Below are 15,409 nucleotides of genomic sequence, written 5' to 3'. Positions count from 1 at the left end.
GGGGAAAAGTCCTTTACTACCTAAGGGATGTGGCCTTGCCCACAGCCCAGCGTACAAGCTCCCTATTCACAGTGTGTAACTATGGGAAGCCCCTTCTTCGGACCATCCCCTGGGGGCCCCTGCCCAGTGGGGAAGATTCTGGGACTCCCAAGGCCACCCTCACGCCAGGGATGAATCATAATGTGCAGCTTTGAGACACGCACTGCTCATCACCCCCTGGGAAGTGGTGGCTCAGGGTCTCACCCCAAGGAGGTCCATGGGCTGGTTATGCCCAGAAACTACTGCAGGAGAAGCCCACATCCTTCAGAGCAGTGTTTTAAGGGCTGGACGCTTACTCCAAGGGCAATGTTATGGTTCAGGTCACTCCCAGGCTCCTTGTTACACATTGCCAAGACCCTGGTCTCCTTCCTCTGGGGTAGCAATCTTCAAACTCAACAGAAGATGGTCAAAAGCCATGAACAGTCATGTCTGGTGAGGAGGGAGGGTCACAAATGAAGCGAAGCCACGACAAAATGGGGATGACTTACAGGGAATGAAAGGGGCTTGGTTCTGAAGACAAATCCCAAGGGGAATCCTAATATCGAGTAATAATATTTTCAAAATAGGTATCTGGCCTCTCAAAGTGACTATTTTGAAAGAGAAAATACACATTTGGGTGAGAAGGAAGGTCTACCAGGACCAGAAAATGGTTGTGGAAGGACAGGTTTCGGCTCAATGTAAGGAAGGACTTTCTAACAGCCAACTACGGCAGGGGCTGGCCTTGGGGATGATGAGCTTCCTGTCACTGAGGGTATGCAAGCAGGGATAGTTGATCTCCTGAAGGTACTGGGGAGAAGCCCTCAGCCGCAAAGGTGCTGGGGTGTTCTGGGGGTGCGGGAGGACTGAGCGACTGTTGAATCATTTTCCAACCCTGAGAGTCCATAATATATTTGTTTTAAATGATCTATTTCAATGAGACTTCAACTTCTTGGGGAAAGGATTACAAAAGTCAGGTATCAGGCCACATTACGAAGCGCCTTTCGTTGCACTGGCTCCAGATACTTTCAAATCTTCGCAGGGACAGCAGCTTACTTCTGAAGCCGGAAATCCCCAAAGGCCTAGATCTGGCCCAGTCAAGAGGGATATCCCCATCTCCTGAACGCTGCCTGGAGGCTAATTCCTCCAGGCCATGCCAGGCTCAAATCCCACCCTCACTACCCACTTCATTTCCAAGCCAGCCAAGCAAGTCCAAGGTTCTGGCCACATCCCAGGGACGGAGGGGCAGGCAGGATGGGAATCTCTGGGTACTTCATGTCCTGGGAAACTAGAGGGAGCCTCTTGTTCTCACCCCATCCCCTCCACCAGAGGCTCTGTTTACAGATGGCTAAGTGAGGCACTGCCTAATGGTACAGAGAGAGCTGGACCCAAGAAAAAACTGCTTTCCTTTGTCTAGCCAAAAAGTCCTCCTGTGGCCTCTTTTAGGACATGTCGGCAGACTCTTCACTTAGAGCAAACTGCCCACCCCCAGCTCAAAGTAGCAAGGAAAAAGGTGGCTGTGTCAAGAGGACACATGGATTCCTACAGGTGGACTGCATCACGGGGGAAATCAAGTCCTGCTACACGATTAATACAGGTTAGTACAGTGGCCTGCCTCACACCGCTGGCGAGACACTCTCCAAGATCTTGGCTTTAGGAAGCCCCCCTCCAATGTTGCTGGGGTCCTTTTACCTGTACCGTATTAATCGAATAATCTTATTGTTCATAAAATCCACAGCGTGTGGGTGAGAAGAATCGATGCAGAAGCCGTCACTCAGCGCGATTTTCAGCACCTCCTCCATGAAGACCTGGAAGCTGTTGATCTGCTTGTTGGCTGGCACCACCCAGAGCCTCTTGAGGTTCTGCTTGGTGTACTCCTCCTCAGGCAGGCCCTCCACATTGGCCACCCAGTCCAGAGTCAGGTGGTTGGGGTCTTGCAAATGGCTGGTGATGGAGGACAGGTTGCCATTGGAGCAGTAGAAGAGCTTGGAGCCGAGGAGCTTGAGGAAGAGGCAAGAGGTGCTGAAGATGTTGGCGTTGAAGACCTCCATGCTGGAAGAGGACAGGCTGTAGATCTGGGGTGCCTCGCGCACAGTGAAGTGGACCGTCTGCACACGCTGGTTCAGCGTGATGTTGAGCATGGCATTCTTCTCGGCCTTGGACAGCTCCACCTCCTTCTCCTGCAGGGCCTCAATCAGGGGCTGCACCTGGTAGAAGTCAGCCTCCCTGCGGAGCAGGCCCATCTCCTGGAAGTCCTCGGGCAAGTCCAGGTGGGAGGTTCGCAGGAAGTTGAGGATGTAGCGGAACACTTTGCCGTCACGGTCAATGAAGCAGTGGCCCTGGCTGTCCCTCTTGGTGGGCATCTTCCCGCTGAACATGGCGCCCAGCATGGAGTCAGGGAAGCTGGTCAAGGTTGCCAGTGAGGTTGTATAGAGCTTCCCCCCGACATTCAGTGTGATGGGGTCAGACATGGCAGGAGGCTGGGGTGCTGGGAAGTAGTCCTACAGAGAGAGGTAAGTAAGAAATGACCATTACCCAACTATATCTGATATCTTAGTTTGTTGGGGCTGGTATAACAGAATACTATAGACTGGGTGGCTTAAGTAACAAACATTTATTTCTCACAGTTCTGGAGGCTGGGAAGTTGAGGATCAAGGTAGGGACAGATCTGATGTCTGATGAGGGATGTCTTCTCGCTGTGTCCTAATATGGCAGAAGGGGTAAGAGAGCTCTCTGGAATCTCTTTTATAAGGGCAATAATCTTGTTCATGAGGGCTCCACCCTCATGACCTAATCTTCCAAAGGCCCCACCTCCTTACGCCATCACATTGGAGGTTGGGATTTCAACATATAATTTTGGGGGACACAATCATTCGGTCCATAACATCTGGGTAGTCACAGTTCTCAATTTCTTATTGTAGGTCCCTTGGAGTTGAAACAAATTAATACTTGATGAACAAATGGATGGGTAATAATTGCCACACCGTCTAAAGCATATTAGGTTCACTAGGGAGTTTAAAAAAAAAAAAAAAGAAAGAAATGAAAAGATAAAACAAAGCCTGGGTTCCACCCTCCAGAGATTGTTTTAATTGGCCTGGAATGTGGCCTCAGCATTGGTTTTTTTTTGTTTTTGTTTTTTTTTTTTGGTACGCTGGCCTCTCACTGTTGTGGCCTCTCCCGTTGCGGAGCACAGGCTCTGGACGCACAGGCTCAGCGGCCATGGCTCATGGGCCCAGCCGCTCCGCGGCACGTGGGATCTTCCCGGACCGGGGCACGAACCCGTGTTCCCTGCATCGGCAGGCGGACTCTCAACCACTGCACCACCAGGGAAGCCCAGCATTGGTTTTTTTTAAAAGCTGATTCTAAATGTTCAGTTAGGACAGAGAACCACTGGTCTAAGGAAAGAAAGATAATGTGCCTGGACTGAATGCTATGCTAGCTGCTCCTACGTACATTTGCTTACATACTATCCTTTGACATAGACAATATCATCAATCATCCCCACTGTGCAGATAGGGAAACTGTGTCAGGATTCATTCACCGGTCATTCAGACCGGTGAAGGGTCCTGCCAGGATTCAAGCCCAGGTTCCTTTATATGAGAGAGAAAAATGTATTCATGCTTATTAGCCAAAGACTGGTCCACTGTAGGTACTTAACAGATGTTCTGAGATTTAGGACTTCAAGCCCCGTGCTCCTGCTGCTGTACCGATGTTGCCTTCTTATTTAATTATTTTTTCCATCTAAAAGAATTCACAACAAATGGCTGTGATCAGTACCACTTCCGTCTATCTACCAGGCCCACAATGGGTCACTCAACCCTCTGGACACTCCTTTCTGGATTCTCATCCTCCCATGACAACTTGCCTTGCCATGAAGATGCTCTTGGCTCCTGATGGCCTGCCCTTTTCTACCATGATGGCACTCCAGCCTCCTCTGAAACTTGCTTTGAGGTCAGCGCAAATGTGGGACTCTGCAACCAAGCACCCTTCCTGAAGGCTCTTTACCCACTCCACTCCTTAACAACCCTCCCTCACTATTCCCCCACTGATCTCACAGCCTCTAGTGTCTAGGGCTGGTGTCTCCTTCAACCTGAAGTCTTGGATTCTAACTTTTCTTTAAGGTTCTAGAAATCAGGGGATGTACCTTTTTGGCTTCCAACACGATACTTTCCCAGGAGCCAGCCTGTGCAATGAATTCAGCAATTTTCCTCTAATGTTAGGTGTGGAGGGCACAGGGAGGAATCAGCCCCACTGCTGCCCTTGAGAAGAGCCCAGGCTGGCAGAGGAGACCACAGCAAGAGACAGTGAGGGTGCAGTAACAAGAGAAATGTACCAATTACAGCACAGGGAATATCGCTAATATTTTATAGTAACTTTAAATGGTGTATAATCTATAAAAATTTTGAATTTCTATGCTGTAAACCTGAAACTAATATTGTAAATCAACTCTACCTCAACAATGAAAGAAAGAAAGAAAAAAAGAGAAGGAAGGGAGGAAGGGAGGGAGGAAGGGAGGGAGGAAGGAAGCGAGGAAGGGAGGGAGGAAGGAAGGAAGGAAGGAAGGAAGGAAGATGTACCAAGAGATGTGGGAGTAGGTCTGGAATTAATTCTGGCATGTTTACTGTCCAGATGGGAAAACAGAGGTCCAAGGGGGGGACTTCCCGAAAGTCACCCAGCAGGGGTGGCAAGCGGGCCAGGGCAGTTCTCACCCCACCCCTGCCTTCTGAGGAGGCCGACTGCACTGAGACCCCCTTACTTCAGAGGGTGGAGGCCATGCTGGGTGTGGAAGATGCTCGGCTGTCCCACCCAACTCTCTGTGGGGAGGGCCCTTTGCAATTCTTTCCCTGTGTAATGGGGCACTTTGATATCACAGAGAGACATTAACCATCTGCAGTGTCTGAAGGGAAACAAGCCCATGATGAAGTTACAAAATCATCAGCAGAAGCCTGGAGCAGATGGGCTGTGAGACAGTGTTGGAGGGGGTGTCCAACAGAGAGGGAGTGGGGGAGGGCTCCGAGGAAGCAGGGGTGGCTGTGCTGAGACCTGCAGCTGAGGTGGATGCTTGGCCTGGGGCCTGAGTCTGGCCAATTTTGTCTCCAGGGGGTCCAGGCAGGAGCCGGACCTAGTTTCCAGTCTCTTTTCCTGTTTGATTTAAGGCCCAGGCTCTGTGAAGTGGCTCAGCTCCATGGAAAGAGCAGGCTTAGGCTGGGCTGTCTTTCCTGACAGTTCCATGGGCTGCAGACCCCGTATCTCCGAAGCACATTAGTTCTGAAGAGCTCAAAGCACAGGGGTAGGGACGACAATGAGGAGCCACAGGGCGTACCTGGGGGCCCTCGGACGGGCACCCAGACTCCTATTTTTCTGCTTGCAAAAGCAGCAGAGCACCTGCCTTCCTGCCCCTGAGCCCTGCAGTGAGGCTCCTGATCATTTGTCCAGGGCAGCACCAGGAGCTGCTGCCAGTCAGGGCGGAGGCTGGTTAGAAGGCAGGTCTCCTGACCCCAGACGAGGGTGCGCCCTGTGGTATTCTCCCCAGACCCAGGAGTCAGAGAACGCAGCCCTTCAAGCCCCTGTTTCCTAGTCACAGTGCCACGGTGTCCACCATGGCAAATCCACAGGCTCTGTTTGAGAGCCACAGTGACACAGGGGCGTAGGAACTGGCACCTGGCGGGGCTGAAGAAGCTTCATGAATGTGGCAGGCGGGTTTGGCCACGGAGCTCCAGCCCCCCTGTGTACCCAGCTGCCTCTTGGACACCTCCACCTGAATTTTCTATGGGTACCAGAAGCCTCGCACAGAACTCCTCTTCCCCAGAACCTGCTGCTGACTCTTCTTAGCCGCCCGTCTGCCTGAGCCTGGGAGGCAGCCCTGACTGCGCATCCTGACATTTTTCTCAACTGTCCCCTTGTACCTGTCCCTATGGCAACTCCTGGAGCTCAGGCCTCATCCCCGCTCCCCCAACATCCTCACTTGGCTCCCTTCCGCCTTTCTGTCCACTTTCCATTTTAGTTTGCAGGACGATCTTCCTGACATAGTACTGCCTGCTCTAACCACCCAGCTCATCCAATCTTACCTCTGATCCTGCCTCTCCCCACACTCTATGCTCCAGGACTCCTGACACCTCCGCATCCGCCCTCACCTGCCCTGCCTTTGCTCTCCTTGTACCACCCTTCTTCACTTTCTCCACCATCTCCGCAGTCAACCTGTAAGGCCCAGCCTATGAGTCACTGCCTCGATAAGGCAGTCCCCAGATCTCCACCTTCCCAGCTCTCCTCTTGGGGTTTCTGGTCCCTTGCACAGCCCACCATTCCATCATGTAATGATCTGCTTTGCATATGGCCCTCCTCCCTGGCTTTCTCAAGATGAAGATCACTGGATATCCATATGCAAAAAGAGAACCTCAACTCATAACTTGTAACATATATGAAAATTAACTCAAAATGGATCACAGACCTAAATGTAAAATCTTTTTAAAACTATAAGACTTCTAGGAGAAAATCTGACTTTCTGTTAGCAAAGATTTCTTGGATAGGACCTAAGAGGCACAAATCACAGAAAATTTAATAAACTAGACTTCATCCAAATGAAAAACTTCTCCTCTTCGAAAGACACTGTTAAAAAAAATGAAAATGAGGGCTTCCCTGGTGGCGCAGTGGTTGAGAATCTGCCTGCCAATTCAGGGGACATGGGTTCAAGCCCTGGTCCGGGAAGATCCCACATACCGCGGAGCAACTAAGCCCATGCACCACAACTACTGAGCCTGCGCTCTAGAGCCCACAAGCCACAACTAATGAAGCCCCCTTGCCACAACTACTGAGCCTGCGCTCTAGAGCCCGTGCTCCGCAACAAGAGAAGCCACCGCGATGAGACACCCACGCAACGCAACGAAGAGGAGCCCCCACTCGCCGCGCGCAGCAATGAAGACCCAACACAGCCAAAAATAAATAAATAAAATAAATTTTAAAAAATTATATTAAAAAAATGAAAATGAGACACAAACTGCAAGAAAATATTTGCAAAACACCTATCTGATACATGATTGTTAACCAGAATATATAAAGAACTCTCAAAACTCAGTAAGAAAATAAACAACCCAACTAAAAAGTGGGCAAAAGATCTAAACAAGCACCTTCACTGAGAAGATATATAGATGACAAATAATCACATGAAGAGATGCTTGGTATCCTTAGTCATTAGGGACATGAAAATTAAAACCACAGTATACCTATTTCAATGGCTCAAATGAAAAATGTGACAATACCAAATGCTGATAAGTGCATAGAGCAATGGAAATTCTTACACATTGCCAGTGAGAATGCAAAATGGTGCAACCACAGTAGAAAACAGTTTTTGGCATCCAGTTACCATATGACCCATCAATCCTACTCCTAGATACTTATCCCAGAGAAATGAAGACACATGTCCGTGCAAAAACCCATGTGTGAGTGATTATAGCAGCTTTCTTTGGAATTGCCCAATCCCAGAAACTAAAATGTAAATGATAAACAAATTGTGGTACATCCATACAATGGAATATGACTCAGCAATATAAAGGCACTAGCTACTGACACACACCACAACACAGAAGAATCTCAAAAGCATTCTATTAAGTGAAAGCAGCCCGCCTCAAAAGGTTACATGGCATATGATTTTATTTATACAACATTCTGGAAAAGACAAAACTAGAGAGACAGAAATCAGATCAGTGACTGGAGAGGCTAGGGGTAAGACTGGCTACAAACAGGCATGAAGGAATATTTTGGATGGAAATATTCTATATCTTGATGTGCTGGTAGACAAATGACTGTATAAAGATTATAAAAATTCATATAACTGTATACCTAAAAAGGGTGACTTTTACTGCACATAAATTATGCCTTCATAAACTGGGAAAAAAATCAAGACTGACTGTGTCACGGAAAATACAATACACTGGGTTATGATCAGTTTTACATATATAGTGTTGTGAAACTTTTGTTCCCTTTGTGTGTGTGTGAGAGAGACAGAGAAAGGAAGAGGAACTGGATTGTGATATAGAGTGTACCTTCATACTGTGGGTTGTGATGAAAATTGTTTGTGAAAACCACTGCCTAGTTTGTGATCTCTGTGAGAGCAGTGTCCCTGCATATTCACTGCCTAGCACACAGTAGGTGTGGGGGGGACTCTGGGGCAGGGGCTGAGAGAGGAAGGAATGAACATGCGCTGAGCATTCCACTACACCCGAGGCCTTTACACCCATCAGCCCTTTTAATTCATATAGCAATCCTACAAAACAGGCATCATTCTGTTTGGCAGACAGGAAACAGAGACTCAGATCAGACTGAGGACTTGCCCAGGACACACAGCCAGCCAGTGGAAAGCTCAGTCCCTTCCCACTGCACAGGTTGCTGAGAGTTGTAATAGCAACGAAAGGCTGTTTAATAGCTTCAGCAAGTGTGAGAATCCCTTAAGTAGCCTTTTAAAATACTGCTATGCGGCTTGCTTGACAAGATACTAGCTACCACCTGCTGAGCACACCACCTGCTTTTATAATGCTTCACCTAACACATGGTAGCATTTTATTTATTTTTAATAAAAATATATAGAAAAGTACAGAGGATGATACTCTTGTGCTGATTCTGTACATGCATTACCTCATTTGATGTCTTTACGAGCACCCTGTGAGATAGATTCTATTATCTCTATTTTACAGATACGGAAACTGAGGCTCAGAAAGGTTAAGAGACTGCTCAAGGTTACAGAGCTAGTCACTGGAGGAGCTGCGATCTGAATCCAGGTCAGTGGATCCAACACCTCTGATAGTTTCCCCTTCCCACCTTGAGGTCCCAGCGTGAGTGGGAGATGCATACTCCCTTATTCTCTGTCCAGATCAGGCTGGGGTAGGTCTTTCGGCAGCTCGTTCATGGCTGGCCTGGGACTCTGCCCACTCACATCTGAGGATATGGGGACAGGATCCTGGATGGCCTGGAGCCCCTCCACAGCTGACACACCACAAGTCCACTAGAGGTCTATACCCTTCTATTTTAATACCAACTCATGATGCCTAATGACAAAGCAGCAAAACACAAAAAGCCAGGTTTTTAAAAGCCAGATTAGAAAAGATGAATGAGAATGCAAACTGAACCACGAAGTAGGAGATAAAAGAAACCCTACCACTGTGTCTGAACAAATAATTTTTCTTAAGCAAGAGACTTTCCAAGTCTGCCTCTCTACTTGAAAAGAACCAAGAAAAAGATCAGCCTATTTCCCTCTCTGAGAAAACCAGGAAATTATGCCATGTGGATCCTCAGACCATCTGACTGGGCAGGGAAGGCCAGGGGGCCTGGGAACTTCGGAGTTGGCTGGAAATTCTCTCCTCCCTGAAATGGGTCTGTGGCCAAAACGAGCGGTGGTGAATCTTAAGGCCCAGCCTGGTACCATGTGAAGGGCCAATCCCAGTCTGGGGCCTGAAAAATCACCCAGTTGCAACCTCTAATTGTAACAAAGGAAATATAATGCTTTGAGAGTAGGTGTCCCATAAGAAAGGGCAGTCAAGACGTTGCTCTAGAGAGTCTTACTTTAAAACTATGTCTCCATTCCTGCAGGCCTCACGAGGGACACAGCTATTGCCCGGTGAGGACTTATTGGGTACCGTACCTGTGCTAGGTGTGTTATACACATTAACTCATTTAATCCTCGTAACATTCCTTTGAGGAAAGTATTATCTTACTTAACAAATGAGAACCTGAGGCCCTAAGAGGTAGGTAACTTGCCCAAAGAAAGCACTGGCAGAGTCAGGATTCAAGCCCAGGCCTGTCTGACTGCCATGCTCTGAATGACTTCCTTGGGAATTCAGCAGCCAAACCCCTTGGAGAGGTTCGTCACTTGTCCCCTCCTACCTCTTACCAGGTGCTCTCAAACCTGCCCCTCAATTTGATTCTGACCTACATGAGACCAGTGCACAGAGAATCAACATTTCCTGAGCACTGAGGACATGCCCCGAGCTACGTGAGTCATTTTCCTGTAGATTATCTCATTAAAACACCACACTGAGGCTGTGAGGTAGGTACGATTATCATCGCAGTTTTCTGGATTATAAAACTGAAGCACAGAATGGTGAAGACAACTGCTTAAGATCACACAGCTAGAGGTAGGAGAGCTAGAATTCCAAGTGAGGTCTCTCTTCAAACCTGTGCCCCCTTCAGAAACAAAGCTATGACATTTTATTAAGAAGCATAAACAGGATTTGAATAAAGACAGACCTGTGATGATTCTGAGAGGGAATATCTTAAAGTTGTTCTTCTAAAATTAATTACAGTTGTTATGCTATCCTAGTCCAACTCCCAAAAGTATTTTTTCAAAAGGTTAAAAAAAAAGATTAAAATCTTATTTTGGAAAAATTGGTGAGTGATAACCTGAAAGAATATTTGAAAAAGCATAATATATCTTAGTTTTATGTAGGAAATCAGACTATAAGGCAATGAACTATGGTATTAAGACAATGAAAAGGGGAAGGAATTTTGTAATAAATGTGTTGAAAAGACTGATTAGTAATTTAAAAAAATAAATATATATTGATCCTTACAACAACTCTGGGATGCAGGCAGGACAGATCACATTATCTTTATTTCACAAACCAAGGAAGATGAGTCCCTGGCCCAGGACTTTGTGTCCATTCTTGACCTCTGAGTCACAGCCTCTGGGAGGTTCCAGGTTTGGACACTACTCAGAGGACCAGTCCTTTGGAGGCAGCCTGGGATCTTCTCTAACCCGGGTCCCTGAGCAAGAGACTGAACCCAGACACATAGGTCCTAGCCAACAGCCCATACACTCACAGAGCCTTAGCACAGGCAAGGGCTCTTTCTGTGTAATTCCCTACAATACTGCTCACTGAGCTTCCATAATGAAGCTATTTTACATGCAATCTACTCCTTTTACACAGTGAGGACCAATTGTTTTAACAATGAATCTACAAGGCATTGATAATTATCTATCTATTTATCCATCCATCCATCTATCATTTCTTAGCTCTGCTCAAGAGCCTAGCAACGATACCCGAGTAGCAATGAGCACACCTGACCCCAGATCTTGTTTTTTAAACGTTGTCTCCTACAAAACGAAACCAGGGCTTCCTGGAGGAACTGATGATTCCAGTACTTCCAGCACTTTGACAGGAAAAGTTTAAGGTGAGCCTGGAACATCTCTTTCCAGACAGCAAAGAAGAAATCAAAGATTACTGAGGTGAAGTCAAAAGAATGCAGATCTGCAGATTTTAAACGTTCTCATCACAAGAAAAAAAAATTTTGTAACTATGTGTGGTGACCATTTTGCAATATATACACATATCAAATCATGTTTACACCTAAAATGAATACAATGTTATATGTCAATTATATCTCCTCCCCCAAAACAAAACCAAAACCAAAACACAGGAGCAGACCTGAAGGGACTCTCATTGGCCAAATTTGGGATAATTTGAACACCAAAAAGATTAATGATGATAATAGGTTATAACACATTGAGTTAAAAAAAATAATCATGAGTCTATGTTACTCCAAAAAGAAAAAAGAGAGGGACAGGAGAGGGAATGAGAAAGACACACACACACACACACACACACACACACACACACACAGAGAAAAAGTTATTCTGTAACAAAGAATACCAGCTAATAAGTATACAAAGAATGACATAATTAGCAAATTACCATTTTGCAACCCTCAATGTTGCTATTCTGGCAAGGATCAACAGATGTGGAGTGAAAGGTTATCCTGGACACAATTTCGGCAGTTTCAAAGAATCACTCTACAGACTACTTGTTCGTTACAAGAGGAAAAAACTTACCCTTTTATAGAGAGATCAGGCTGTTACCTTATCCAATAATCAAACAGCATTCATGGATAGTAGGGCTCTGGTATCATATGCCTCCTAATGTGATTCAGTAAGTACACAACATTGCCAGAAAAAACAAAAACAAAAAACCAAACTGAACCCAATTATTTATAAAATAAGTTGAAACAGGTAGAGGGGCTCTATCTAGATTAAATGAGTTGCTTAAAGAGATATAATTAAATGCAATGAATGAATCTTGACTGTATCTGATTAAAAAAATATATGAGATTTTTTTTGGCAGTTGGAGAAATTTGAATCTCAACTGTTTATTAGACAATATTGAGTTCTTGCTAATTTTCTTAGGTATGATACTGGTGTTATGGTTATGTTGCAACATGTTATAATTAGGAGATACACGCTGAAGAATTTAGGGGCCAAGTGTGGAGATGCCTATAACTTTTCAATAGCTTAGCAAAAATTGTGCGTGTGTAAAAGCGAAACTGGCAATGTGAATCGGTGCATCTAGGTGAAAGGCTATTCTTTAAACTTGTCTGTAGGCTTGAAAATTCTAAAAATATTTTTATTTTGAAGGAAGGGGCAAGAAAAGAACACTTGCCTCCTGGGACTGTAGATGTAAAGTTCCAGTCAGTGTGCCCGGCCCCAGTAAATAGCCAGATTCCATGAATATTAGATGTTGTTACTACTACTAAGAAGCATTAACATCTCATGATCTTCTCCTGACGTCTCAGCGCTCTGGAGGAAGCCAACCAGGGCTTAGCTAAAGTAGCCCGCAGTCGGTGGAGGGGTTAGAATTTAAATCCGAGTGGTCTTTCTACATAGACTAAACCCCCCACAGAAACCACAACACTAAGCCTGCCTGTCTCCATGCTGAGATCCAGGCTGGGAGAAGATGGCTGTTTAGGACTTGTTTCCCCTGCTTTCTCCTGAACCCAGAGTCTCTGCTACTAAAGCAGAAAAGAAACTCCTGTCATGGCTTACCAAGAATGTTAACAAAGAGGGGCCACTTCTGGCCCTCAAAGATGTGGATGGGTAGAAAGAACTGTAGGGGCTTTGGGGGGAGAGGAAAGTGCATGGGCTTTGGCATCACCTGGGCCTACGTTTGAATCAGGCTCTGCCCCTTTATTAGCTGTGTGGCCCTAGACCGATTCTTGGGCATATGATGGTGATCATAACAACAACAATAGCAGTAATAAAAATGGCTGACATTTACTGAGCAGTTACTATTGTGCTATGTACTTTATGCATGTTAATCTCATAGATAAAGGTGCTTATTATTATCCCTACTTTATAGACCATGCCAGGCCCTCTCCTATCTCTGCAGTTTGGCATCTGCTATCCCTCTGCCTGCACTGCAAAGAAAATGCCAGTCATCTGCCAGGCCCCTCAGCTGCAATTCATTCTTCCCTTCTTTGCATCTCCAGAGCATTTTATTCTCACTCCTTACCAAGGCCCACTTTCCTTAAGTAAATGGGTGCCTGGTCACCCTGTTAGGACAGGGATCTCCCCTCTCTGTACCCCAAGAAGTAGGCAGGCAGGGGAAGGGGGACAACTCCTCCCATTTAGTCAGATCCATTTTCCTAGTCCCAGACTCTCATCTACCAATAGGGAGGTTTACCAATCTCTCCTGAATTTTTAAAACTTTTTATTTTGAAATAGTCTCTTGAATTTTTAATTTGGAATCTGAGGCACAGGGCAAGGCCCAGGTAATTACGTGGAAGTAAATATAGTGTGTAGGGGATGGACAGAGCATAGTTGGCTAAATTTCAAGGATGACAACACTTCAAGTGAGTAACGTGTCTCCCAATAAACTGGAGCCATCTTCCCCACCTTACACAGCCCACCAGATACAGACTCTGGCACACAGCCCACCAGATAAAGACTCTGGCTCACAGCCCTGGGTACTGTCTGGGGGCACCACCCTTCCTGGCCTCCCCCAACACCCAAGAGCTGTATCTTTAGCCCTGTTTTGCCCAGTTCATATCTCTAAGACGCTCACAGCCTGCTCCATTATGCCCACACCACAGAGAGAAAAGGTGCTTCCCAGACTCAGGTGACACACATGGACCCCTAAAGGAGTTGGCCAACTGGGAAAAGTGGGCTGGAGAAGGGAAGCCACCTGACCTGGTTTGCACAGCAAAGTATTCTTTCATCTGGTGCAGACTTCCAATAACTATCACCATCCCCCACCCTCTTCCAGAATTTTCCTTCATCCTCTTGGCTCACCCTCAGGCTTCACCTTGTGGTTTTCCTCAGGCCCAAGCACCTCATTTTGACCACTCTTCCTTATGGTCTTCCTGTTCCTCCCAAAAAGGATAATTTATAAACAAATGGCTTTCAAACCCATCGCCTCATTTCATCCTAACAATAAGCATAGGAGGGTTGCCTTAGGTTGGCACTGAGAAGGGTTGAGGAAGATGGTCCTGTCACACAACCTGTTAAGGGCAGCACATGGACACTTTCGTCTGTTCCCTGCCATTCACTACAGATTAAACCTCTACCTCCGTGCAGTGCAGGGAAAAAAAGCGGGCTCTTTGGAGTAAGGAATCCTGGGTGGCTTTAGGCAAGTCACTTTACTTCTCTGAGCCTCTGGTTCCTCAACTGTAAAGAGATATGGTGCCGTCTTCACAGGGTGTGAATTGAATGAACCCATATATGTGACGCAGAGTTCATGGGATGGGCTCTTTACTTCTAGTCACAAGGAAAGAAAGGTGTTCTGTGCATCCACAGGCATTTACCCATTCGGGCAACCTCTTACCCAAACCATATCAGCGCTGCTGACACTAGGCTTTCCAGGGCCGAGAGGGATACTTTGCATCTTTGCGTCTCCACCCCTCCCTCCCCAACGCTTTTCGGCCCGTTCCACCCAATCCATACCAGGCTTGCCTCATTGGCTTTCTCAGCATCCACTCTGCAGCCCCTTCTCCGATCTCACGCGTGTTCTCCTTATCTAGAGACCCCGCCCCTCCATGCCCCACCCACCAGACTCCTCCCCCAGTCTCGGCCCTTATTATCCGGGCTTTTCTTACTATCACCAGCCATCCAGGCTCCTTCCACCCGCTCCGCCCCTTCTTCTCCATAAACGTCCCCTCCCCCCAAGCCACGGGCGTTGCTATCCCCATTGCACAGATGAGAATGGCGAGGCTAGGGTAGGCTAGATGACCTCTCGGGGTAGGACAGGTGCCCAGGTGGGCCGTTCCCTCACCAGCAGTCCCTGCGCCCCGTGCCCCCGGCCGCGCCGCACCCACCTCCTGCCCTCGCTCGGCAACCTCCCCTCCGCGGGCGGCCAGCGCAGCTTTGCGAGGGGGGCGGAGGGCCGGAGCCCAGCCTAGGGGCGTGGCGGCCCGGGACCCGCGCGCTGCGCTCGGGAACTTGTAGTCCTCCATGGGCTCTTTGCAGCTCGGCGCGTCGACTTCGAACTCCATCTCCCAGGAGGCATTGCAGTTAGCCGTCCAGCTCTCACCCCGCCCCCGCCAGCGTTCAGGCCGGCTGGCCTTAAAGGGGACGCGGCCCTAGTGGCTGCTCGCGGGGTGGCCCCCGCTCCGGCTCCGCCCCGTTTCCCGCACCTCG

The 15,409-nt window shown here is 47.4% G+C and overlaps 1 protein-coding gene across 1 annotated transcript; it reads right to left on the bottom strand.

The window, feature by feature from the left end:
• Positions 1 to 1,214: 1,214 nt before the first annotated feature.
• KCTD21 (potassium channel tetramerization domain containing 21) lies at positions 1,215 to 15,123 on the bottom strand. Its single transcript, XM_082659932.1, has 2 exons — positions 15,088 to 15,123; positions 1,215 to 2,516 (listed from the first exon to the last, which is right to left on the bottom strand). The coding sequence occupies exon 2, from the start codon at positions 2,484 to 2,486 to the stop codon at positions 1,704 to 1,706; it is 783 nt and encodes a 260-aa protein (XP_082516058.1). The 5' UTR covers positions 2,487 to 2,516; positions 15,088 to 15,123; the 3' UTR covers positions 1,215 to 1,703.
• Between the last annotated feature and the right edge of the window lie 286 nt (positions 15,124 to 15,409).

This window comes from Grampus griseus, assembly GCF_964374135.1.
Source record: "Grampus griseus genome assembly, chromosome: 8".
In the NCBI taxonomy this organism is placed as follows: domain Eukaryota; kingdom Metazoa; phylum Chordata; class Mammalia; order Artiodactyla; family Delphinidae; genus Grampus; species Grampus griseus.
The sequence above is the reverse complement of the archived record's forward strand: the minus strand, read 5'-3'. Positions and strand labels throughout refer to the sequence as shown.

Bases quoted from the DNA above. Each gene is read 5' to 3' on its own strand.
- KCTD21 (XM_082659932.1), bottom strand. From the start codon at position 2,486: ATGTCTGACCCCATCACACTGAATGTCGGGGGGAAGCTCTATACAACC.